At 38.3% G+C, this 27,860-nt stretch overlaps 1 protein-coding gene across 6 annotated transcripts in view; it reads right to left on the bottom strand.

Moving 5' to 3' along the window:
* The window catches only part of GRIA2 (glutamate ionotropic receptor AMPA type subunit 2), a 101,461-nt gene that overhangs the window by 7,895 nt on the left and 65,706 nt on the right, over positions 1–27,860 (bottom strand). For all 6 annotated transcript variants that reach the window (XM_060778788.2, XM_060778783.2, XM_060778784.2 and 3 more), the window contains exons 5-12: positions 26,314–26,367; positions 24,904–25,065; positions 12,823–12,990; positions 12,523–12,627; positions 11,751–11,861; positions 10,547–10,753; positions 9,716–10,086; positions 3,856–4,054 (exon numbers count right to left, since the gene is read on the bottom strand). In XM_060778788.2, the coding sequence (XP_060634771.1) occupies positions 3,856–4,054; positions 9,716–10,086; positions 10,547–10,753; positions 11,751–11,861; positions 12,523–12,627; positions 12,823–12,990; positions 24,904–25,065; positions 26,314–26,367 (1,377 nt within the window). The remainder of the gene's footprint in view (positions 1–3,855; positions 4,055–9,715; positions 10,087–10,546; positions 10,754–11,750; positions 11,862–12,522; positions 12,628–12,822; positions 12,991–24,903; positions 25,066–26,313; positions 26,368–27,860) is intronic.

The following is a 27,860-nucleotide window of genomic DNA, read 5'->3' as shown; positions in this document are numbered from 1 at the left end:
ACATATCATTCTTATTGTTGCCTATGTATTGGGCATATGGAACTCATGTTAACACTAAGACAAACTTACCACAGAATTTTCCTGGAAGGATTTGTTCGGGGGGGGGGGGGGGTGCCATTGCTTTTCTCTCAGAGTTCTAGTTTACCATTTATTTATTTATTTATTTCACAGTTTTGTATACCGAACTTCTCAACCTCGTTGAGGGACTCAGCCCGGTTTACAGCCATAAAAACATATACATTCATTAAAATATCATATATCACAAATTACAAAACAACTTTAAAAACACTAAATATAAAACTACAGTGGTCAGTCGTCCTAATAAGATGGATCTATATCCACTTCCATCCAGAGTCCTATGGTGTTGTCTCATTCCTCGAAGGCCTGACTCCACAGCCATGTCTTCACCCATTTCCTAAATGTTAGGATGGATGGGGCGGTTCTGGCCTCCAGAGGGAGAGAGTTCCAGAGTCGTGGGGCCACCACCGAGAAGGCCCTGTCCCTCGTCCCCACCAGCCGCGCTTGCGAGGCTGGTGGGACCGAGAGCAGGGCCTCTCCAGATGATCTTAGTAATTAAAACCACTATGCCATGTTGGTTCTACTATATTAGTACTAACAGATTTGTTTTGTAAACAGTTATTGCCAAAAAGAATCTCAAGTCAAAGTTATGTCATTTTTTTTTCCAGGCATGTGATTCCAATTTGCTTGAGTATCACTTCTTGTTAAATTATGCAGCCAAATCTACAACTGTTTCCAAGGATGTTACACACACATTCCCCATGGTTTCTGCCAATCCAGTCTCTTGCTAACCTTTTCTACTTTTTTGAAAGAGTAAGCCTGGGGAAAAGGGAACTTTCAAGATCTCTATACATGCTAAACTGGTACTGGTGATGACCTGCAATCCCTATGACATATGAGGAATTCCACTGCCCTTTATCAGCTCATTAAAGTAGGCCTGTTTGATCAAGAAAAAATTTGTTTCTAAAATCGATTTGTAATTGGGGTGTTTTTTTGTTTCGATATTTAAAATATTTACAAAACTTTCCAAAAAAATGTTTTGTTATTTACGAAATTTCGTAAATATTTACAAAACATTTTAGAAACAATTTTTTTCTTGATCAAACAGGCCTAAATAATAAATAGCCTGAGTAACTATGAGGAGCCACCTACCTGCTTGGCCAAAAGATCCCCCTCCAGAACGCTATCACTTTGCTCTCCTGGGCGCCGCCATCTTTACTGCTCGACGGCGTGAGCAATCCCTTTCCCTGCTTCACCTACGGAAAGCCTGAAGGGACATACTTTCTTCCTCAAAAAAAATAAATACGTATTTGAATACTTGCTTGGTCTGTGAAGCTTGGTTGGCAGGTTGAGGCGTGTGTGGGGAGGGAAACTGATGGTCAAGGCGAAGGCAGGGGAGAAGGGTGCGCGCGAAAGGGAGGGAGATGTGATTGGCCGGCGGGGCAGATGATTGACAGAAACAGGAGAAGGTCGTTGCAGCCAAGCGAAGAGAGAGAGGAGGGCGCAGCAGCTGGAGCCGATCGGATGGCGCGCGCGCTCCTGCGCCCTCCTCCTCCTCCTCCTGATCGGCTCCAGCTGCTGCGCCCTCCTCTCTCTCTTCGCTTGGCTGCAACGACCTTCTCCTCAGGAGGAGGAGGAGGAGGGCGCAGGAGCGCGCGCGCCATCCGATCGGCTCCAGCTGCTGCGCCCTCCTCTCTCTCTCTTCGCTTGGCTGCAACGACCTTCTCCTGTTTCTGTCAATCATCTGCCCCGCCGGCCAATCACATCTCCCTCCCTTTCGCGCGCGCCCTTCTCCCCTGCCTTCGCCTTGACCATCAGTTTCCCTCCCCACACACGCCTCAACCTGCCAACCAAGCTTCACAGACCAAGCAAGCAAGTATTCAAATACGTAATTTTTTTTGAGGAAGAAAGTATGTCCCTTCAAGCTTTCCGTAGGTGAAGCAGGGAAAGGGAAAGGGCTCCCAGGCACCAGCAGCACAGCAGCCTCCATCCCATTAACGAGACGAGCTGAAGCTCGTAAAAAAAATGGGGCTGCTGTTTCGATATTTTTAAACCCTTCCGGGTTTGAAAATATGTTTTGAAATCGCGTCGGATATGCTAAAAATAACGAATAAATTCCGAAAAACGAATTAACGAACTAAAACCGACAGGCCTACATTAAAGCTCTTAGATCTTCTGACAAATCCTTCTCTCTGTCCCATTACCTTCTCAGATTTCTTCACTGAAAAGAGGGAGCAGGTACTCCCAATAGCTCCTCCCAGTTTTTCAAACTCCCTTCTTAGGGACAGTAGGTTGGCTCTCCTGCTGGCGAATTAAAACTTTCGCGTTCCACCATCCGTTTAGAAACTGAATGGAATGGGATTTTAATGATGTGCTATTTTAGCTTTATAAATTGTTTAATTACTTTTTGAATAACTTTTATATTTCTACTTCTAACAAAGTTTTATGTAGCTTTTAATATGCACTATTTTTAATATGCTTCTAGCGAGTCACCTTGAGTATCATTATTGGGGGGAAAGGAAGAATATAAATGAATAAAATAATTATTAATCACAATTGTAACTGCATAGTGCTGGGGCAATATTTGATAACTTGGAGGTCAATAGATAGATGGGGGCAGGGGCGACAACTTTGTGTAGAACAACTATAACTGGCAACAAAATAGACAATGGGTTATTTTGCTAGCAATATGCCACTAGTAGCCTCTTTAATCTGCCACTTTCATGTCACACAAAGATTCTGGACATTAATCAAGAGCAGTGTCATGTGCGTTGGAGTTCTATAGCTCACGGGATTGCAAAAATACAAATTAATCAGTTTTAACAGTGTGTACCATTTATATTCATTAAGCTGACTTCATGAAAGAAAGATCTTTTCTACAGACACTCAATTAGAGGTTTCAATTATGGAGAATTTATCAAATTAATTAGCAATCTTCATATCTAGTAGGTCATCAGATAACTTTTCCATTTTGTCTTACTAAAATCTATTATTCCCAAAATGAGGTTCTATAATTAGCATGTCATTTACTGAAATAATTCAAAGTTATAGTAAAATTTGATCTGTAAGCAAATGCAGCAGAACTAACATTAGTGAATAAAGGACTCTCCCAGCATGAAGGACTCATCATTCTCTGAGTCCTCCTGACATGGCTGTATAGTAGCTGACAGAGAATATGCATGGATGATGAGGGCTATGTTTATTTATTTATTTATTTCACAGTTTTCTATACTGAGCTTCTCAACCTCATTGAGGGACTCAGCCCGGTTTCCAGCCATAAAAAACATTAAAATATCATATATCACAATTACAAAAACAACTTTAAAAACACTATATATAAAACTACAGTGGTCAGTCATCCTATTTAGATGGATCTACATCAACTTCCATCCAGGGTCCTATGGTGTTGTCTCATTCATCGAAAGCCTGACTCCACAGCCACGTCTTCACCCGTTTCCTAAATGTTAGGATGGATGGGGCGGTTCTGATAGTGAAATGCAGATTTAATGTTCTAATAGTGAGATGCAGACATTCTCCAAGGCCACACTGTGGTCCTCTGGTGGTCCTGGAGAATACATCAGCATTATACATCCAGCTAGCTGGAATTGTTTTCAAGTGCTCTCCAGTCCTCTGTTATCACTAAATTGCCATGTTGTAAGCGTGGGGACCCCAACAGAAGAATGGTATTTCCTGTGATTAGCAAACCATTATATTAATGAAATAGTGACCACCACCCTCTACAACTATAAAAAGACATGCAAGCATAAGTTGGATTTATACCAATGAGCACCACCAGCAGGGTGCCAGCTAGGAATTAAGTTAACTAAAGATTCTTACCCTAAAAAATTCTTTTGTTGAGCCAGAATCTAATGTTCCATAAGCAATTTCTGTTTGCTTAGACAAGTCTTCAGCACTTTCAATGGGAGATACCATTCTTTCTACTGTCAGAAAGGCAGCTAGGTTAGCCGTGTAGGAAGAGATTATGATCAGGGTAAAGAACCACCATACACCTCCAACAATGCGCCCAGACAGGGATCTAATAACAAGCATGAAATAGATTTTTTAATGAAGTAAACATTTTGAAAGGCATACAATCCCCAGGTCTATGTATGTGCCGTACAGTGTCACAAAGTGAAGCATTTTCTTTTTATACTGTGCTGGCCTGTTTTGTTTTCTGTTGCAATGAGTGCTAGTGAAATGGCATATTCAAATATGTTTAAAATAATATTCGATGATAATTTTACTGAGGACAATTGGTGTCATTAAATTCAGGACTCCCATCTTGAGTTAAAGTAGTAGCCAATCAGTTCTTCACTGGAAAGAACCCCCTGGAAAAGAAAGCTGTATATGTTATATTAGTGCCATATTAAAAAGTATGGTTTTCATGATAACTCAGGTGAACCTACTAATAACTCAAACATGTAAACAAAATAGAAAAAATAAATTAAATACCAATTAGAGTTTTTCCTTTTCCAACTGCTCATGACTAGTATATACATTTCACATCTGGGTTTCATAGGCACAGGATTGAGTAAATTGGGAAGTAATGTTCTTGGTACAAATTACTACGTATTCCTCAAACTTCATTGCAGAGTGCTGTATGTTCTCCTTAGAAAATTCCATCAACCTATCAATTGTAGACCACCACAAGATATCTTTGAATTGGGAAGTCTTGTTTTGAATATCTGTGCTACCATGTTTGAATTTACATTTGCCACAATCCTTCCATGCTCTGATTGCATATTCATATGAATTCCACAGAGTGAGGTTTACATTAATAACTCAAAATCAATTGTCTTACAAAAAGTACATTTAAGAATCCAGGTCTGTATTCAGTTGTTAGACCCACTGAATTAAACAAAACTTGGTGTTTCCAAAATATGCAAGTTTTTTTTGATACAGTGGGTCTAGTTCAGTGTGTCAAAACCTTATCTAGTCCAGCCTTACATCTCCACGTGAGGCTCATCAGTGGCACATCAATGCAATTATAGCCACATGCTTTCCACCTACACATATATAGGTACATACCATTACTGGTACTGAAGGAAATATACATTGAACATGACTCATAGCAATTGATAGCCCCATTCTCCATGGATTTATTCAATCCCCTTTAAAAGCGGTTCAAGCTGGTAAGCACCCCTACTTCTGCATATGAGGAATATTTATTTCTCCCATTCTGCTAAGGACTGAGCTCAGGAAACAAATCAAAACGGAAAGGAAAGCCTTTGAAATTGATCACTGAAGTCTATTTTAGAGTTACAGAATAACTGCCAATAAAATGGTTTCAAACTTTTTCAAAGCCTTGCCTTTTTAAAATTTTCTAGCAACTTTTCATCCTAAGTGGGAATTCCCTTGATTAATGGGTTATTTTAAAACATAGAAGAAATTTGATAGGAATGTAGGGTATGTGATTGCCAACTAAAACTGTTACTTATAGGTAGTCCTCCCTGCAAAGGTTTTTTTTAAAAGTATTTGCCTCAAAGTGTACACAGCCCCTCCATCCACATCAGTGGTCTGTAGAGCACAACCCTATACAGGCAAATTCAGAAGACTTCACTGAGTTCCATGTAGACTGCTACCGGGTAGGTAGACCATAAATTTCAGCCAAATAAACTTTTAGATCAAATGTGAGGAACTGAGTTCCTCACATTGGGAACTGAGATCCTTTTCTTGCAACCTGATGTGACTTCTACATTCCAAAATATCACTGAGCTCCTACCCCACACAAGTCACTGGATGGAGCTTTTCCATTGAGGACTTGGCTTTGTTTCTCCTGCCTCTTCCTCATTTAGCTAAAGGGAAGGGGCACACACTTGTGGGCACTGTTTGAGCCCCAATAATATTTGGAATTATGACTAGGTTTATTCTATTTCTTTTCCTTATTGAAAACCAAAGATAAGAGAAGTCACAGTGAATAAAAATGATGGAGATTCTATTCAGGGTAGCCAAAAGGGTAGAGAGGAGCAATTATTATTGGTTTGTAATGGCTCATACTATAACATTTTCAGCCAATAATGGGATGAACGGCAGCTTAGCATTGGTTTTTTAACCGTTTTTCTAGCTATTTTTCATGTTAACCCAGATGCAATTTTCCTACTTCTTGGAAGGGGGTTGGACTGGATGGTCCACAAAGTCTCTTCCAACTCATTGATTCTAAGATTATTTGGCATTCGGGGCATTTTATGACTATGGCCACAAATACACTTTTCCACCACAGCTGTAAGTGCTGAAGTTGGGAAAGGAAGGGAACTTTTGAAGAGTCTGTTGTGGCTGTGAGGGAATTTTTCAGAGGTTGGATGAAGCCCATGGACTCCTAAGTGCTTCAAATGTTCAATTTGAAGGATGAAGAAGAACATTTGGGAGAAGATGGTTATCTCTGAGTAGTTCCGAAGTACACAGGTGTTGGTTATCAATCATAGTTGTTGATCGGGTTCTTTCTCTAATATATCTATATTGCTTTTCATCATTTAGAGGATATACTGCACTTTCTAACTTCTAAATCTTCAACTGATGCCCTGCAAAACTGTTTAAAATGACAAAACCGGTGCATCATGCTGTGTTTGTTTTCACAGCAAGAAATGAATGCTATCACACCTCTCTCACCAAGACAATGTTTTTTTTTTCCTTGTGCAGGTGAGGAATGAGGTTATGTATGCTCATCATTGCAATTCCTAGTTTTCCACTCTAACCTCCATATTCAACCACTACTTTCTTGCAACCAATTTTTCATTTCTTGTTCTCACAAAGTCTTCTAGTATCTTCTTATTTTAGGTTTAACGTTAGGAATGGAAATAATATACAAATATTTGGGAAATGATCAGAAATGTATTTCTTGAGTGCCAGTAAATCCTGACAAGAATTTTATAGTTGAGAATCCTCATAATTCAGCATTCTGCAAAAAATATTCACAGAAAATTCAGTTTTCTGTGCACACTGTGTGCAAAGTAACTCCTTGGCTACTGCATTTTATTTGCAGAGGAAAGCAATATCACCACAGATAATATTTTTCTATAACAATATTATGTTCTGTGATAAAATTATTTTTCTACGCAAATACCCATGTGAGGAATAAGTCCTGAACTGTGGATGGTTTTCAAAAATTGCACAGTGGGAATTACTCATTATTTTTTAAGAATGAAATTTCTAATGAGTTGGATCCCTGTTTAACATATGTGAAAATAAAGCTCAGCTTTACAGCAAGAAATTAGAGTATCTATTAATTTCTTTCTTGCTTTAATTTCTGTTTGAGTTCTCTAAGTAAGATAAACCTATATCAAATATTGAGTTATTTGTAATGGTATCTAAAGTCCTGAGCAACTGACTTCTTTCTGATACCCTGGTTTTAAAAGGCGGGAGGTTGTGGCTGCAGTCCCTTTAAATGGGGGTGCTACTTGGAGGATCTCAAACATGTCACAGCATGAGCAAAGGGAGAAACTGAAGGAGGCTCTCTGTTGCTCACAGAATGGTCAGTGCAACATTCTTATTGGTCACTGCCACTCAGACCCCATGCCCTGCTTAGCTACAAAGGGGCATAGACTCATGAGACTGTCTGGCAGTTTGGAAAACTTGGTGCAGAATGATTGTTTTACATGCTCAAATCTATAGTGCCATCAAATTCAATCCACACTCTAATTTTTGCGATATAATTTTGCCAAAAATTGTGCATTACGTTTGAGTACAGTAAATTGCAATGCATCTCATCAGAGTGTGAAAGTCTGTAACTGGATGACTTGTGCTAATATTAAAACTGTTCTCGATCCTCAAATTATTGATGGCCTACTTCAAGACACCAGCCTCCCATCTTTAGAAGACACTTGGGACACACAACTCTTCAGGCAGAGCACCATTTGCTAGATCCGATGACAGTCCTTCAAAAGAAGATTGCGGTCCACCTAACCACATGACCTATAGAAATGCCCTACTTACTTGAAGGAAAATGGTGCAACAGTTCCTTCTACTATAAAAAAATCACTATTATTATCACCTTCCCGTTTTCTCCCTTGATTAATACTTCCTCTTGGAAAAAAAGCTTTGTACTTCCTTTTTATTTTCTATCATGACTAGTTTCATCCATTTTATTTTTATGAATCAAGCATTTAAGCATTCTCAAATTTGTCACAGTGAGGATGTCTTATCACACTCAAACCTGTTTGCCCAGTACAATCAAGCCATCTCTATAAGGACTTCTAGTGGAACGCTACATTTCACCCTGATCTGTTTGGGAATAGGCTATGCTGAGAAGGCTCTCTCTTGATGTTCCAGCAAATTGGCACTGGGAGAAAGGAGCTTTCTCTGGTCCTATGGACCACTACTAAGCCAAATGAATATATGTAAACCATATATAACTAGTAGCCTTTATTTTTAAAGTTAAATCTCACTTTTTTCCCCTGAGAGCGTAGGGAAGGGGAAAAAGCCCCAAAGGAAAAGTGCAAGGGATTGACTTGTTAATTTCCTCTTTTGGAGCAAGGCACGTTGGGCAAAATTCCATTTCCTCTTCCTCAATGAACTTGAAGAGAAATGCCCAAAGATTCCCAGCTGCACAAGATAATATTCAAGTTGTGTCAATGATTGTGTGTCAATGTATATTCTATATAAAAAAAGGTACTTGTCATTCCCATTTGACAACTACATGGACATTAATTAAATGAATATAAAACCTTTCAATACGGATAAAATTAGAATTCCTCAATGAAGCCTTCAAAGCTTTTGCTTTTTGGGTGGGGAATGAGGAAAGTAGGTCCGACTTGCTGAGTCTATTTATATATATTTCAAACAATGAAATGGGTACACAGTTAGGACAATGAGCCCTCGGCTCAACTTGGGGATCTGAACAATGCTCAGCTTTCTTATGCTCTGCAACCTTGTCATTTTTTTCAGCTGGAGCCAATGATCTTTCAGTTTTGATATGATTCTTGTGTTTAATATGATTTACCAACATCTGCCCAATTAAGCCATTGAGTCTGGGGACACATCACATAGTATGAAAGAAATGAACAGCTGATAATCCTTCAGAAAGAAACATAAATTAAAAATATAGATTAGGCTTAGAATTGTGGCATACATTCAAGTCCACCAAAACCGGCAATACCTAAGTTTATATTCTTAATTTAACAAGAGTTTTCTCTTAAGCCGAACAATTGTCTCCAAAATTCTCTTACTACACAACCTTGCTACGTTTCTTCAACTGGTTCACATAGCTATTGAGTTATCAGAAGACCTTTCTATTTTGAGTTCAGTAATTTGGCCAAAGGTAGAGGGGAAATATAAGCAACAGGCAGGATGTCATGTAAGGAGGTTAGTGAAAGGGAAAGTCCTATTTCATAGACCATTAATAGTGTTCTACCCTTTTTCCCATCACAGCACCTGTGAAATCAATGCATCATGGGCTGTGAATGAGAATATGCAGCAAAAACACGGTACCCCTCCAAGAAGGCATGGAATGAGAGGACCTTATGCATTTTATGGCCTCTGCATGGTGTATATAAGTTCACCAAGGAAAAAAACTAATGCTAGGAGAAAACCAATTGAGCAGTCCACTGGTTTGCATACCGAGTTGTCGATTTTCATGAAGAAGACTAGATGATTTTGAAAAACATTTCCACTGCTGGTGTAACATGAGAGTGAATATATATGCACCATGAACATCCTGGGGGAGACCAAAAATGCACAAAGTTGAAATGAGTGTGTAACCAACCTTGGCGAAATATCGCATCCTTGCTGCATAAAGGCACCCAAGGAAAACCAGAGACTATTAAATATCCCAAATTCATTAGTTGATTCGTTACTTTGCGTTTCTCTTCCATCTTCAAACTCCTCAGTGTGCCATTCGTATGGGCTAAATCTGCTGACCAGGAATAAAACAACACTGACCCCAATGTAGGCAAAAACAATGCACATCCAGATCTCATATGCTAAGGGATCAAGAAAGGAAAACACTCCTGGCTTGGACTTCTGAGGTTTCTTGATCATTATAGATATCCCGAGGCTCATAAAAGGCTTTGAGAAGTCAATCACTTCTTCTCTCACCAGTGTTATAGTTAATGGAGCAATTGCAATATCGGCTTTCTGTAATGGAAGCAAAACAAGATAATAACTTATTCAATATTTAACAAGGGAATAGCTTCATTGCTTTTGTGAATCTCAAATGAAGAATGCAACAGCAGGGTCGTGGATAATAATAATTCCAATACAGATGTCCTACTGGGGAATAAAGTATTGAGCAACTGCCTGTGATATTCTTCTTACTGACACATAGCCAGCCACCTGGCTTTCCTTTATCATGCAAAGAGTACCTTTTTATGATCTGCACACTATTGCCAGCACACACAATATTTCTCTCAATAGTTATGGCATTTGAATGCAGAGAAGGTTTCCAATGGAAGGAAATGGTGATGAAATGCAGACATGCTGGCCTCTTTTCAAAAGCTTATTTAGCCCTGGCTTCATTCTGGGTGAACTGCAGCTGTCATTTCTACATTGTCTCCATTACTCATAGCTACCTCCAATGGTTAATAATGGCTCTTACCCCATAAACAAGTTCGCCAACCATTCCATTCCAGATTTTTGTTTCAGCATCCCTGGCCCCATACTTGCCATCAGCAACAATGGTGAGTTTGTATTTGAACCCACAGTGTTTGGCAATTTCTGCCGCTAAGTCCACACAGTAGCCCTCATAGCGCTCATTTCCTTCAAGCAAGTCAATGTTTTTCTTTGCCATGACATACGGAGATTCCTGTACAGAGAAATGTGACTTTAATTGATCGGGATTCCACCGGAGTTAGTTGTCTATTCATTGTACACAAGTCAGGAAGAACATCAAATAAAGCAAGAAAAATCCTGCATTTCTTTGATAAATATTCAGGATTATTTATTTTGTAATCATCATAACATTTCTTCAGTGTCACAGCAAGCCTTACAGATACAGGCACTCAAAGTGGCTTTCATAATTCTTATAAGCATTAATGGAAGCTGCATAATGATAAGTAAAGGAAGAGCTTAATTCCAGCTGTTTTAAGAATATACCTGCATATTCAGCCTATTTCTGCTTATTTCACAGGACTTTCCCACCAATCCCAAGAATCCCAGGAATAATTTTATAAAAATGACAATAAATATAGCGCTTACCACCATCAAAACAGCGGAAAAGTTCTTGGTCTCTTTAATATATGATCCAGAAAAGTTATGCACTAAATGAACAACTCTGAACAATTATTAACTTAGTGGGTTTACATCATGACATCCTTACTATACTACTGTATTGCTGCTATAAAAAAGAGATAGAGGAAGTTTCAAACTCTTCCATTTAGTGAAGAATTTAAAATTGACTAGAGAGAGAGAGACACAGAGAGAGAAAGTTGTGTATACAGTTTTGACTTCTTAACTTCCATTGGTTAAATGAGGAAAATTGAAAATCCTGCCACAATAGAAGAAGCACTTCATTGAAAATTGTTCCCTTAATGTTTTGTGAGGGAACATTTTAAAACATACTTTACTATAAATACTAAAAAAATAATAAAAACAAGCATAGATTTCAAAATCCTTAAAACTATGCTTAAACAAAAGGCAAATTATACCACAGGTTTAACTTTTATTTCCAAATAGACCATTTCCCAACTGTTCACACATTTACAATGAAAAAGGCATTCAGTGGTTTACTTCAACAGAAACCAAGATCCAATGATAAGATTACAATTTAGAGTATCCATTTCACAAAAAATGTGCTTAATTACCATAATAGTAGTGACAACAATAGTCTTATTTTCTAATCCGGAAGAGTCGTTGCCAGCGAGACCATCAGTAGGAATCACAACCAATTTATCCAATTCACTCCAATATCCAATCTGAAAAAGTTTGCAGGTAGCACTCAAGCTAATTAATATTTCTGTTTAAAGAATAATTTTTGACAAATCAAACTTGTCTATCAAAATGTATTCTACTGCATCTACTCAAGAACTAATGATAACTATGTATTATACAAGATGTTTAATGAGGATGAGACACACTATGCAAAATCAAAATGGGTGGAAGCTTGATGGTATGAGTTCAATACATTTTTCTAAGGAAAATCACAATTCAGAAAACTATACAGAATCAGTTATCCTTTAAAACTTGTTATAATTAATCTATCTTGTGTCTAATAACAAGAAATACACAATTTCAAATAATATTATTTGTGCACTCTGATTAAATTTATGTAGAAATGTGGCCACTGCTAACAAAAACATATTTTCTCAACTCCATAGGAACACAGGCACATATACAAACACATATACACATGTCTTTAAATACTGAGGAACCCATGGTCCTGCAGACATTGATTATTAATCCCATCATCCCTAAACAGCCAAGGTGGTGAGGACTAATGGGAATTAAAGATCTAAACCATCCACTGGGTTTACAGACTCCATATGCCTGCATACATCTTTATATTAAGTTTTAAGGCACCTATTTTTAAAATCACTTAGCAAGAAAACACTAAAATTACTCAGTATGAAAAATTACCTTCCGGGGACCAGTACTTTTGAGCTCCATGACATTTATTGTATAGTTAATTCTCTTTCCATTCTGATCAAACTTTATGTTTCCTGTCAACCCTTCCACCTGAACCTATGAGAAGTAATAATAGAAAGAGGAGTGGAATCAAACCAATTAATTGAAAATGCATTTACAGTCACACAATTTTTACAATTGTTGTTAGTTTATGTCTTATTTAGTTTTTATCCCAGATATGTTAGATACTAATCAAATTCAAGACATTCACATATGATTTTATACACAAAGTGTTGATTCCAGAACACCTACCTGCTTTAATGCCCTTTCTATTTCCACACCATGAGACCAGGGCACTGCTGGGTTTGCAAGGCAGTCTCCAGCATTTCCTCTTCTAGAAATCTCAACCCGCTGTTTGCGAAGATTTCGGAAGGCTGCATCCATTACTTTGACGGCATCATAGGTTAATGCTGATGTATACTGAACAATAGCATAGATAAAAACAAACCCAGGTTAAGGAGGCTAGTTCTTCAGAGTTAATTTGTAACTATTTCCACTACAGGGGGAAAAGCATTATATTTATTTCCCTAGATATATTTTCCCATAATATATATTGATTTCTTTTAATAGAAATGTTTTATAGTGTGTATTGACACTTATTTATACTACAGACCTTGCCTTTTTATATAATAATTTTATTGATTCATCACAATTGCTACATTTGTTATACATTTGTTGTTACTGTTACATTTTATACAACACACTCTCTTTAACATGTTATTTATTGTTCTGCTTAAATATTCCCCCCCCCCTTTTTTTCACCACAGTGCTCCCCTCCACCCATCTCAAGCCACAATTTTTACATATCATCTGTCCAAAATCTCATTTCTTCTTGTGACGGTAACTTTCCTTCCTTATTTTTTAAACCATTTACGACGAATTTTCCCCATACAGCATCAAAGTCGCTTTGTTTCCATATACCTTTTTTAACCTTTAATATACATGTCAGCTTATCATTTATTGCTAATTTCCATGCTTCCTTATACCACTCCTCTATTTGTATATTCATTTCTTTTTTCCAATTCCTTGCTATAAGCAATCTTGCTATTGTTAATAAATTTGTTATCGCTTCTTTATCCTCCTTTTTCAATTGCTTCTTATTATATAATGATAATAAAGCTATACTAGGACTTTTATCAATTTTAATATTCATTATATCTTCTATTTCTCTAAATACCTTCTCCCAAAAGTTATTTGCATATTTACATTGCCACCACATGTGTATATATGTTCCTGGTTCTTGACACTCTCTCCAACAATTTATTGAGTTATTTTTGTTCATATATGCTATTTTTACTGGTGTCAAATACCACTTCCATATTAACTTGTAATAATTTTCTTTAACACGTATCGATAGATTTCTTAAATGTCTTTGTCCCCATAATTGTTGCCACTCTGTTTCACTTATTTTTATCCCTAAATCTTCTTCCCAAATCTCCTTAAGGGTATTCTTTTTTATTTTTCCCTCATTCATTTCAATTAATATCTTATAAATTTTGCTAATTATACCTCTCAAGTTTTCATGTTCTTCTACAGCCCTTCCCTTCTGTATTATTTGTTCAAATTGATTAAGTTGGCTTCCATTTCTATTATTTTTTCCCCGGTTTTTAAACCATTGTTCTAATTGTATACAATGGAACCATGACAATTTAATTTCTTTAAACTCTTCCAACATCATTTCCTTCTTCATTCCCACCTTCATCCAGTCCCCTATCCTATCTAAATTTATTTCCCTTAACTTTTTATCCATTACTTTTTTTAAATTTTTTGGAAACTTCTTTTCCATCACTATTGGGGTTATAATTGATCCCTCCCTTATTAACTTCCTCCTATATTTATTCCATACTTCCAGTATGTTGCTCAACATTGGGTTTCTAATTTCCCTCATTTCTTTTCTAGTAAACTGTTTAAAAAATATATTCCAAATTTCATCTTCCCCTTTTTCTAAATCATTACTAAGCCGATCCAATCCCTCTTTTTTAACCATTCCTTCTATAGCCAGGCTTAATCTACTTGCTTCATAATATTTCTTAATATTGGGTAATGCTAATCCGCCCTCTTTTTGTGATCTATACCATAACTGTTTATTTAATCTATTTCTTGCCTTTTATCAACAGACCACACCAGCTTCCAGGTATCTTTCACAGAACTGAATTGTTATTGTTTATGTAACTGTTATGTTTATGTGGTAGCACAGCGGGTTAAACTGCTCGCTGCAAAAAACTTGCTGACTGGAAGGTTGGTAGTTCAAAGCTGTGGGTTGGGAGGAGTTCCTGTTGTTAGACCTTGCTCCTGCCAACTTACCAGTTCAAAAACATGTAATGTAAGTAGATCAATAGGTACTATCTCGGAGGGAAGGTAAAAGGCACCCATGCAGCCATGCTGGCAAAACATGACCAGGAGGAGTCTACGGACAACAAGGCTCCTCATCATGGAAATGGAACAAGAGCACCTCCTCATGGCCAGAGTTCATCTCCAGATACCGGAGATGAAAAGGGAAACCTTTGTCTTTGTTTATGTATTGTATGTCATTGTTGTTCATTGTATAAAGGGCATTGAAAGTTTGCCTATATATGTGTGTAGTGTAATCCACTCTGAGTCCCTTCTGGGAGATGGAACGGAATATAAATAAAGTGTATTATTATTATTATTATTATTATTATTATTATTATTATTTTAACTTATATGATTTTGCTGCTAAATTTTAGCAAATAGATGGATATTTAAGAACCATAAACTTCTTTTGAAAAAACAGAGAAAAATATGCCTGGCACTCTGTAAGGCAAAAATATAAGGGAATTTTGATTTTACTATACTGCTAAGCAGATATTCAACTGCTGTTTTGCATAAGATTTGTGAGAGGGGAAAAGCTAACTCCTTTGAAATTAGTGTTATAGTAGTATTAGTGCATTTATAAAGTGTTAGGTAACATCATAATTCAACAAAGGTTGAAGGAAGAAGCAAGAAGACAACCATGTTCCATCTCTGAAGGATGAGGCACCCCACTTGTTTAGATCCCAGCTGGCTGGTGGTTGAAGCCATTCAATTTTAATTAGTTAATTTATATCCCACCGTCTTTCCCAACACAGATAAATGAGCTATCCCCAATAAATCTTGCATTACAAATTTATTCAAAGAATGTGAGATGTAATTAGTGATCAATGTTACATTTCAGAAAGTTTGCCTTGCATTCCTTGTTATTGCTATGATGTAAGTAAAATATCCAAAACATTACCAGATACTTTGTTACTATGATATCATCAAACTAAATCAATAAACAGTAGAGGAGTTAATCTTCAAAGCAGTGTACCAGCCAAGAGAAACACAAAAATTCTTCCAAGAAAAAGTTAAAACTGCAAAAAGTACTTCCCTGCACCAAAGTAACTGCAAAATGGTTGACTAATGAATTTGTCAAAAGTAACTCATCCAAATGGTGAGGCAATGGACACAAATGGTTTACCGTGTGATATAAGCTTGGCCGGTCCCACACATTGACCCTCCAAATGCAAAAGGAAGCATTGCAAGATGCTTCCTTGGCGACTATGGGTCCTTTCCCCCATTGGATGGTGACAGGGTGCCAATATGCTTTGTCCCGTTCCCTCTTTGTGATGAGGGAAGGAGGGGACTGTGCTGTGCACTGTGAGGCATCTTGTGCACCTGCCGTTTGACAGGTGACTGCCGGCAAAATGAAGCAACTTGAGGATAAGTGTGAAGAGGTTCTTAATGCACAAACAGGCTGCTTATGAATTGTATTATATGGAAGTAGGATAGATGAGGGCAATTAGATTTTCCTTTAGTTCCCACATGGCTAGCATTAGATAACATAAACTTTTAGTTAAGCATTTAGAAACACAGTATAGCTTCCGGATCTACATGCACCACAGTTTCATTTATCTGCAACTGTCAAAATATGCAATGTATTGTTGAAGGCTTTCAAGGCTGGAATAACTGGGTTGTTGTAGGTTTTTTCGGGCTATATGACCATATTCTAGAGGCATTTTTCTCCTGATGTTTTGCCTGCATCTATGGCAAGCCATCCTCACCTCACTACCTGTGAGGATGCTTGCCATAGATGCAGGCAAAACGTCAGGAGAAAAATGCCTCTAGAACATGGCCATATAACCCGAAAAAACCTACAACAACCCAAAATATGCAATCTTTTAAACATTTGCAAGGCCTTCCATGCAATTCTATGGCATATTTCTCTTGTAAGTTGTCCATGGTCACTCTGGAGGACCTAGGTGTCTAGGTGCTTTCTGGGTCCTCCAGTGTGGCCCTGTGGTATGCCTCCCATGGAAATAGTTTGTTCAATAAAGTTCACTAAGTTCTAGAACATACTGTGACCAAAGAAGAAGGGCATGCATAGAAACCAAGGGAATCCCTATACCGCAAATATAAGGTTTCTGGGTTTTAGGGCAATTTGGGGGGTGGGGCAGAATTCTTATTTATGGATGAATGTCCTTATCCCCCTCCTCCTGGTTGCTACACTGCTAGGTATCATGTAACCACCAGAAGCATCAGAAATAGTGTTATTTATTAGAGAGAATGTATATCTTGACATGCTACAGCTCCAGCAATTCCACTCAGTACTTCCTGTGTGTAAGGAGGGTCATTTCCTCTAAATCAGGGGACCTCAAACTTTTTAAACAGAGGGCCAGGTCACAGTCCCTCAAACTGTTGGAGGGCCGGATTATAATTTGACAAAAATGAATGAATTCCTATGTACACTGCACATATCTTATTTGTAGTGCAAAAAACACTTAAAAACAATACAATAATTAAAATGAAGAACAACTTAAACAAATATAAACTTATTAGTATTTCAGGGGAAAGTGTGGGCCTACTTTTGGTTGATGAGATAGGATTGTTGTTGTTGTTGTTGTTGTTGTTGTGTGCTTTCAAATCATTTCAGACTTACGTTGACCCTGAGTGAGGGCCGGGTAAATGAACTTGGAGGGCCGTATCTGGTCCCTGGGCCTTAGTTTGAGGACCCCTGCTCTAAATAATAATGTAGGTTCCTATCAGGTCAGAAGTTGATTGGGTAAGATATAGGAAAAATTATGAATTGGTTGCTTTCTTTTCTAATGATCAGTTCTCTGTTTCCCAGTATGTGACTTTCTGTGGTTTTTTCGAAGTCATATTTATATGATGTCTAGCATGTTTTCATCAACAGTTTGAAAGAGAATTTTAAGGGGGTGGGTGCAGTGTTTTCTTTCATTCACATGTTTTAAACTTCATTTTCAATCCTTTATATTTGCACTTATTTTATGTTTAATTTCTCTTAGTTTTATTTAATTTTATCACGCACTGCCATGGGTTGCATTTTTGGGGGAAAGGCAAAAATCCACAAATACACAAGTACTTACATTGTTGACTTCCCATGTAGTGGTTCTGAACCTTGGGACGCCAGTTCCTTTTGAGTTACTCATGTTGGCTTCAGTTTCTAGAAGGTGATGGCCAACAACAACTGGGAACCCAAGGCTGAAGACCACTGTTTTGGTGTTTGCTTGAGATTTTGACATGAATGAGGTAGTTGCTGGGAGTACCTCTCTTGCAGGTCAACACTGTGTGCATTTGGCCCTTTATAGATACACCCTGCTTTAGCCTTCCAACATTTCATGGATCCATGATTCTCTCCTGCATATGTTTGATTTATACACTATTTTACATAAGGAATGAAACAGTGGATTTTAATATCAAGATAAATGTTTTTAATGCTTATGTATGTGTAGATTTTATTTATGCACTGACATTGAATGTTTGGCGTTTGTATGTTGTGCTCTGCCCTGAGCCCCTATTGGGGTGAGAAGGGCAGAATATAAATGTTTTAAATAAATAAAAATTACTATGCCATTGTATACAATGGAATCTGAGCATATACAGATTTTGATATCCACAGTGGGGTCTTGAACCAAACCTCAGCAGATACTGAGAGCTCACTGTACAGGTGGCCGATGAAATAACAGTCCAACAATAGTAGTGTCACAAGATTATAGCAACAGAGGTGGGAATATAGGAATAATCTTGACCCCGCAAAAGATAAAAGGGCTGGTGATTTTTTTTTAGTAAGGGAACGACTAGTTTTCTCATACTCCATAAAGAAAATAAGTGTGCGTTCCTATAAATAGCTGGTTTCTTGTCTAGTTTAATCAGAAGTGACTAGCTGATGGCAGCACAAACCTTGAATTCTGACCTTGTAGTCTTGATGCAAACACCATTAATGTGACCCAGGAGATTGCTGAGAGGAATGTCAGCAATGGTGAACAAATCAGGTACATAAGCACAAAAAAGAGAGCCAATAAGTCAACCTCATCCTTTTAGTGTCAGAAATATTTTTCATCTTAGTTTTCTGAAGGGTGAGCGAAGTTATAGCTCATGCAGCCCACTTTTTTTCCAAATACTACAAACCATCCTTTTTGTGGACCCTCAAAGGGGTGACGTGCCTCTCCAAAAACCTCCTCCTGCTAATGTCTATTACCTTTATCTTAGCCATTTGTATACATGAGGGGCTGCTTCTTACTCGAAACAGTTCCTTTGCAGAAAAGCAATCAAACCTGACACAGCAAATGCAGCTGGATCAAAGTGCTGAAAAGCATTTACTCCCACTATCTGGCTTTCTCTCTTGATCTCATATTCATTGATCATATTGGGGATATGGATCAAAATTCTCCAAATTTAATCTGCTGTTGGAACGATTTAGCATTCCTTGCCCAGAGACTAGTCAGTAACTAAATTATGCTAGAGAACACCGCTGAGATAGGCTATTTCTCCTGCTGCTACTGTAATCATTTATATGCGGTCTGAAATAGCCGCAGTCTTGAGGCAAATATAAATGGCTTATGAGGCATACGCCTAGCTAATATTAATTACAGATCAGTAGAGGTTTTTCACAAAACAATGCCTTGTGGCAGTTATCTTTAGGAAAAATATTGAGTATATTAATACAATATTTTCACCTCTGTATAAAATTCAGTGTATACACTGATTTATGAAAAAATACAAAGCATCAACTCTCTAGAATTCCACCAAAGCTGCTCTTTTTTCTCAGTACAATCTGTTCTAGAAGAATTCCAAAGCCTGTTTCCAAGCATGTCATTGCACAAGTGTTTTCATTTTCTCAGACATTTGTGTCACTCTCAAAAATGTTTCACCGAAGGACTAGCAGGGCTGCAAAGCAGAAGGCATTCTTCAGTCCCTTGAATTGAGATATTGCACCCAGGAACTTCTTTGTCTTCTGAAAACCTGAAGATGCTGAGCTGCAGCAGGAAATCGTGCCAAGTGGAAATAAGGAGTCCCTTTTGGCATTCTTCCCAGGGCAATGTGGAAAGGATAAATGGCAGCACCCAAAGCCATGCAACAAAAGCCACAATAAATAAACAATAAATAAATGCCCTCCCACTGTGCCAATTTGTCAGGAGCAGTCCCAGTTATTCCTCTGTCATTTCACGTTTTCAACTGCTTAAATTTATCTCTCCTCTGCCCACTTTAGCTTACTTCAGTTGCTGCAAACTGAATTCTACATACAGAAGGTTGTTTTTTTTGTTGTGACAGGAGCGATTTGAGAAACTGAAAGTTTCTTCTGGTGTGAGAGAATTGGCCGTCTGCAAGGACATTGCCCAGGGGACGCCCGGATGATTTGATGTTTTTATCATCCTTGTGGGAGGCTTCTTGCATGTCCCCGCATGAGGAGCTGGAGCTGATAGAAGGAGCTCATCCGCCTCTCCCCAGATTCGAACCTGCAACCTGTCAGTCTTCAGTCCTGTCAGCACAGGGGTTTAACCCACTGCGCCAACCAGGGGCTCCTATACAGAAGTTATTTGCATACAACTGACTGAGTAGGTGGAAAGAATAAGAGGGGGTCCTTCCAATAGCTCAGACAAATGCAAACTACTGCAGCCTCTTTCAGCTTGTGTGCTCTTCCCCATTAATAACTTTTGCCATTTTAAACAGCTCTAATGATGCTTGGCCACATATATCCTGGTATTCCTGGAAGGTATGTAAAGAAAGACACATAAAGAGCAGGAGTATGAAGTTCTCACTCTACAAGGACCTTTCCTTCTCAAATCATTTCACCCTCTGTTTTCCTTTCTGGCTCAGCAGACATTCCCATCCATTTCCCAAAGTCTCCAAAGATAAGTAAAACAATATTTTTTACTTCTACTTCTACCTGCAAAGAGATGAAAATGACTACAGATGGCACTAACCAGGCAGCTATCACGACAGCTAAAATGCTAATTTGTTGGCTGAGGAAGGGATCGAGAATTCCTCAGGCTCTCATCACTTAGGATCATATTCAACAAGGGAAAGGAACATTACCATTACTGCAATGCATGTGTGAAATACAGATCTAGTGTATCAGAATGTATAGTAAAAATATATATTCCCATTGAAGCTTCTTGGTTTTACCTTTCACTAAGCTGCAAGACATTCAATATAACTTGTTTACCTAAATTTTGTCTGTTCTCCAGGAATCCTGTAGAATGGAATGCCCAAAGTAAATAAAGAAGAAAAGAAGCCTCTCCCAATTGAGCCCCTCCACCTGTTTTGCATTCATTCATATGTGCACTCTTTGGACTATTCAGAGAGGAAATTATGACAAACTTCCTCTTACAACCAATTCCATAATATTTATTTTATTATTTCTTTTACCGAGAGAGGTAAAAAACGTCCCTAAAATATTAACTTATACACTACACTTTAATTAAATGCTGCTTACAGTTAACCTAAACATCAAAATAAAACAGAAAACAGAAACAAATGTGCAGTCTAACAAAACTGATTTTACATTAATGTAAACTGCTCTAAACATCTGCTTTCCCAATAATTACTGCTAGGCTGCATTAAAATGTTTTCACCATGACAGAAATTTATTGATAAAGAAAAAAGACCTACAGATAATAGTTTTGTTGCTCATAAGCTTTTCTGGTAGAATGAAGTTTTGGCAAACCTCTTGACAGTCCTGCTAGCTAAAGTGAAGGTACTCCTCCTGGATTTCCTTCCTCTCTTATATTCCTTGCTAGAACCTTTGTGGCTGATACTACTGCCACAAGAGACTCATGTCTTATTTTTCATGGATAGAACTCTATGACAGCTACAAGTAATATGAACACTTAAAAACAGCTGTGGCCCATGAGATAACTGCAAGTCGTCACATTAAGGAGAGAAACTCAGGAGGAAGCATAACGATAAGAGGCATCACTACAGCTCTTGATTTTTTAAAGTTGAAGTGAAGAGAAAGCCTTATGCAGGGATGTAAACCCTGACTGTATTTTTTTTGTGGAATAATTGGAGACCGCATTCATAAGTATGTGCACATGCACACAGACCTAAAACATAATGATAGTCCCAACTCGAGTCAGCCAGTTGGGACAGGTTCAGCATTCATGGATTTTATTATTTGTGGATTTGCAATTCCCCCGAAGCCTGCCTATGTGTATGCTTTGGAACACATATGTCAAATGCAAGGCATGTAGACCAAATCATTTTACGTGCCCCATAAGGCTTTGAATGTGGTGGCAACATAGTTACAGTCTTACAACCTTATTCCATGGGAAGGGGAGGGGGAACGGGGGGGGGGCATCCTTAATAATGGGGACACAACCTACTCCGGCAAAATCCATCTCTGGGGATGGGCAACAATCCCACGATGTTTACCCGCTTTCCTCCGAAAGTGGCTCTCCATTGTGGGAAGATACCCTTTGAACTCAGTTATGCCAGCATAAGAAAATGGAGGAAATTTAGTTTGAGATAAGGTCCTTACAATCACAAAGAGCCATCTGAAGGCAACTGTAAGGCTGTTTGTGATTGTTAGTGAAAACAATTTTGACATCCATGCTTTAGGGAATGATTGGCAAGCTCTTTTCAGTTTTTCTTTCTCTCCATTGGGGAAGTGTGGCAGCAGTGAAGTACTTGCCAACCCCCCCCCCCCCCCCGAAGCTTGCTGGACCATAAGCTTCAGAGGACAGTTGGCAAACTTCACTGCTTCCCCGCTTGTTCCAGAGCTTTAGAGAGAAGTTAAGAAGTGAAGGGGTTGCCAACAGCCCATGAACTGTGATAGTGCTTAAGTTTCGTGGGGTGGTTGGTGATCCCTGTACTACTTCCCCATGTCCCCGCCACATTTTTGCAGAGAATGGCAAACCAGTGAATGGCTTGCCAATGAACCAACAAACTTCAGTATGGGTTGGGTTGTCTGGAGGTTTGTGACTGGTCAGCATTGTGTTTATGTGTGGATCATCAAAGTAAAAGGACATGCTTTCTGCAGAGATTTTTGCACAAAAATCAGAAAACGTGGCCTCTTCTTTGGAAAAAAGATCCACATACAACACCATCAGTTCTTTGTAAGTAAGGCAGTACAGATCTATCTGCACAGAGGAAGAACATGGTCACCACTTAGTGAGGGCAGATCAAAACTGGATTGACTCCTGTTTTTCCTTTGTCTTCAGCTGCAGCAATCATAACAAACTAGGGATAGAGTTAGATCTTGATTCTTTATGACACCATTACTTTAATAAATCAAAGGTGTGCTTTTTAAAAGAAAAAAACATGTTTAGGTTGAACTTTGATGGAAATACCATGATGTAAAAGTCTAAAGGAAGGCTTAAAAAACTATTTTAAGTAAACTTGGGGTGTAAATTGAGTTGGAAATGGCATTTTTATTTAGTATTTTTATAGAAATACAAATTTATGTCAATCATATTACATTGCTTCTTAATGCTTACTATGGCAAATGACTTCATGATTTCATTTCCAAGTGGAAATGTAGGAGCCGCAGTGGCGCAATGGGTTAAACCCTTGTGCCAGCTGAACTGCTGACCTGAAGGTCGGCAACTTGAATCCGTGAGATGGTATGAGCTCCTGTCTTTCAGGTCCAGATTCCCATGCAAGGAAATGAGAGAAGCCTCCCATAGGATGGCAAAACATCCGGGCATTCTCTGGGCAACATCTGAAGAGCCGGCATTGTCCATAAACACCTCAAGGTCATGTAGCTGGCATAACTGCATGTCGTGCCATTACCTTCCCACTGGAGTGGTTCCTACTGATCTAATCACATTTGCATGTTTTCAAACTGCTAGGTTGGCAGAAGCTGGAGCTAACATCACAAGATCACCCCGCTCCCCGGATTTGAACCTGTGACCTTTTGGTCAAAGGATACAATACAAAGCATACACTACAGTATTTTTTCTCACTCATTGAGGTGATGTGCATAATTATTTTTGATATTGTATATGAGTTTTGTGAATATGTGCAATATGATATAGTTCAAAACAGCATCTGGCTAGAAACAACCTAATGAAAATTTTATCACTGCATTTTATCAAGGATCATTCTCGTTTCCTTTTCCTCTTTAATCACTAACTCTTCAACAGTATGCTGAGTTTCATTTCTACTTTCTCTATTATTAGTCATATATATGGCACATTACAGCCTAGCTTCCTTTCCCCCATAAAACAGATAAATTACTCTTAGTATCACTGCTCCTTCTTTTCTAGTATTAACTGTTGAAGTAGAATTTATTAGGAAATTGAATTTTATAAATCAATTTGTATTATACTTTACTGGCATGAATTGAATGGTAAAGATCATTCATAGGATTAATGCATTACTGGACTATTCAATCAATTTACCAGAACTGATGGTGGATTTTCCTATTGCAAAACATAATAGCCCGCCATATTTTTTCATTTGTTGTAAAAATAAGCATTTTTATTTTTGTAGTTTCAGACTCTTCATAGATATGTGATAAAACTACTGCTAATATTTGGTTACATCAGCTGAGAATAACAGTTTATGAATCTGATGAAGTCGGTGCTTATTCATGAAAGTTTCTGCCATAATAAAATGTTGTTACAGTGTTCCCTCACTACTTCGCGGTTCACTTGTCATGGACTCGCTGTTTTGCGGGTTTTTGCCTCCCAGTTTATGAATGGTTGCCATTGCCCAGAGCAACATTCTAATCCCGCCTCCTGGCAATGATGGAGTGTGGAAGGGGGTTTCACCCACCCCCTCGGGAGAGAGGCAGCCAATCAAGAGAGTTTGCAAAGCAAAGCAGAGATGGATAGCGGTGCCGTTAAATATCTCCTTGCTTCTGCCTCACTCTCGGAATGTGATATACTAGAATGGATTAGCATGGTTGCCCATCAAAATGAATTGCCATGACCCTGGGCAAGTGACACACACTCAGCCCAGAAAACCCTGTGATAGTTTCACCTTAGGGTCATCATATGTCAGAAACAATGTGAAGATATATAACAACAAAATATTTCATCAGCAGCAAGGAACAATAATGATTTTCAAAGTGTATATTGTTCCAAATACAGAACCAAAGTAGCATACCTTTATTGTACTAGTATGTGCTCCTGGATACTCTTTTTCTTCCAGAGTTGACCAGCGTTGTATAAATTTTGATACCAAGGGGTCATCATAGTCCACAATCTGAAATCCTGAAACGTTGGCCCCTCCGAATTGTATTTTTGACAAATCTCCATCATTAAATCCCTGAGCAATAGAAACATTCGTCAACTCATCAGTTCTCTTAACTTTTCAGTCAATGAGAGCATAGAAGAAACAAGCTTAGTCAGCATGCACATTTGACATACATTCTTGAAATACATATTAAAACAAGAGTTTCCATCCTACTGGGGATCTTTTCACATCACACAACTATAGTGCATTGATTTTATTAACTGCCTATGGAATTCAAGCCTATGAAATTGTGAAATTTGTAGTTTATGGGGTATTTAGAATAGTGTAGTGGTCTGAATCTCTGAAAAAAGGCCATGGAAACCCAAAGCCATAGATTGGGCAAGTCACATGTTCTCTGCTTAAGAGGAAGGAAATGGCAAATCTCCTCTGAATAAATATCATTTTTAAAGATCAGGAGACTATGAAAAATATATGCATATGTGAGGTGATGGTGGAGAGGGAAATGAAAATATGTGTAGGGAAAGGTGAAAGGCATAGATGCAGAACTGGACAAAGATGGAAAGTCCCCATGGAGCAGATGTGTGGACAATATGTATGAAAGTTAGACATTAGAACAGGGAAGCAAACAAGAGATGTGGAATTACCACCTTTTAATGAATTATGAAAATGATAATCAACCCACACAAAGTTCTTTGAACTGTGTAAACATTGGCTGAGATCCTGTATCAGAGGTTATCATGCACAAGCTACCAGTTGTGGAGCAACGATGCACATTGGGACATCACCAGATATTTTATTGTACAACAGAAGCTTACATTTTACACTGTTAATCTATATTACTATGGACTATGCTTTTGGGATGATGTGTTTTTAACTGTTTATTTAAATGTATTTAAATGCACAATGTAATTTGTATGGTTTTTAAATGTCTTAATATGCATTGGATTATTGCCAATTTGTAAGCTGCTCTGTGTCCTCTTTGGGATTGAGATAGACCAGGGTAAAAATACAGTAAATAAATAAAATAAATAGAGTACATTGTGCAGCAGGACACCTTGTGCATTGGGGAACTTTGTACATCAAGCCCTAATGCACTTCAGGACAAATTGTACATTGGGATCATTTCAGAACATACACACTGCAAGTTCCATTGCACAATGGTTCCAAGGATGTAGCTTTTTCTCTCTGCTCTCCTATGAACTTTGGGCAATGGCACAATTGAGGTTTACATAAATGTAAGTCACTTTACAATGGAGTAATTTCCCAACAGGATGCCAGCTTTAAGTATATATACATATATTAAGTATTAAACTGACTTACCAAATTTGCAATGATGTAGTGGTATCCTTTTACATGTTTACCAATTGTGATTACCTGGAAAGAGACCATGTAATTAATTTTCTTTGGGAAAAATACACTGATACTAAGAAATATATTGAATAAGGTCAGGGTCCAACAATCTACCTCCACTAGGATCCCACAGCTTCTACTAAAAGAGTTATTTCCTCTTTCCCTCTCTTGCATATGTATCACACTGAAAACTTTAGGGCACCCAGAGAACAATAGGAGGGAGAACGATCACTGATTTAGGCAGATGCAGTGAAATCCTGCAGAAGTATATCGTTGAGTCCTGACCTTAGAGATCAACAAGTGGTTCTATGGCCAAGTGGTTCTTCTAAGTGGTTCTTAGTGATCAACAAGTGGTTCTACTTGTACAGTCAGTTGAAATTTATATGATGGCTGATTCTGGCAAATGATCTAATCAAAATACTATACATTTCCTATTCACTTCATTAATCTTCCGCTAGGACATTCACCTAGTGCAGAGGTTCACAAACTGTGCTCTGAGGGGCCCTTGGGACTCCGTGGGTGATAATGAGGGGCTCTGCGGGACCATGTTGGTTTCTGCCTCCTCCTCCTGAGAAATGCAGGGAAATTAAAATTTTGAATTGCTGGAAACAGCAGTGCGGCGGCATCCCCTTCGGGACACAGACCCTTTCTCCCTGACCTCCCACACTGCCCAGACTCTTCTCCTTGCTGCCCAGACCCTCCCCCTCACCTTTCTTTGCTTCCAAATCTCTATTTCCCTCCCACTGCTCAGGGAGTGATTTGATTGTACTTTTCCTGCATGGCAGAAGGGAATTGGACTGGATGGCCACTGGAGTTTCTGTTATGATTACTACTACTACTACTACTATTACAAAGGCTGGATGGCAATCTGTTTGGAGGGGATGCTTTGATTGTGTTTTTCCTACATGGCAGAAGGGGGTTGGATAATTGACCCACTGGATGAACTGGGTTGGACTGTTAATTTTATGTTGGCTAAAATTGTTCTTCATTTTAAATATTGTAATTTTCTTTCTTTCTTTTTATTTTTTGCATCGTGTGAATTAGTTCACACAAACACTCTTCTTCCATCTTCCATATAATGTTTTGGGGCTCTACAACATTTGCTTCAAAAATGGAAGAAAAGTTTGAGAACCCCTGACCTAGTTGATTGTAATCAGTGTATTCAGGTAGCTTTTCACAATATTTATTTTTTTTCTCCCAGGTTGATATCCACTTGTGCTTATTTCCTTCTCCTCCAAAGATTCTATATAACCATGTATACAGTGTGACCCCCATATCTATAGGAGATAAGTTCCTGGATTTTGTGTGGATGATAGCAAACCCTATTGAAAGCATTTCTGACCCAAGAATCCACAGAGCATTGCTGGAGGACCTATAGAGGACACGTATGCCATTTTGTATCTGTCTTTGAAATGTCCTGCCATTCAAAAGTATTCTTGCTTTACTTTACATGTTGAAAAGAGGAAGTGCCCATGCTGGCCTCTCCGGGGCAAATAAAGTGGTTTTATTATAAAAGA

Source organism: Anolis sagrei, chromosome 5 (genome assembly GCF_037176765.1).
Source record: "Anolis sagrei isolate rAnoSag1 chromosome 5, rAnoSag1.mat, whole genome shotgun sequence".
Lineage (NCBI taxonomy): Eukaryota > Metazoa > Chordata > Lepidosauria > Squamata > Dactyloidae > Anolis > Anolis sagrei.
This window is presented reverse-complemented; position numbering and strand designations above follow the sequence as displayed.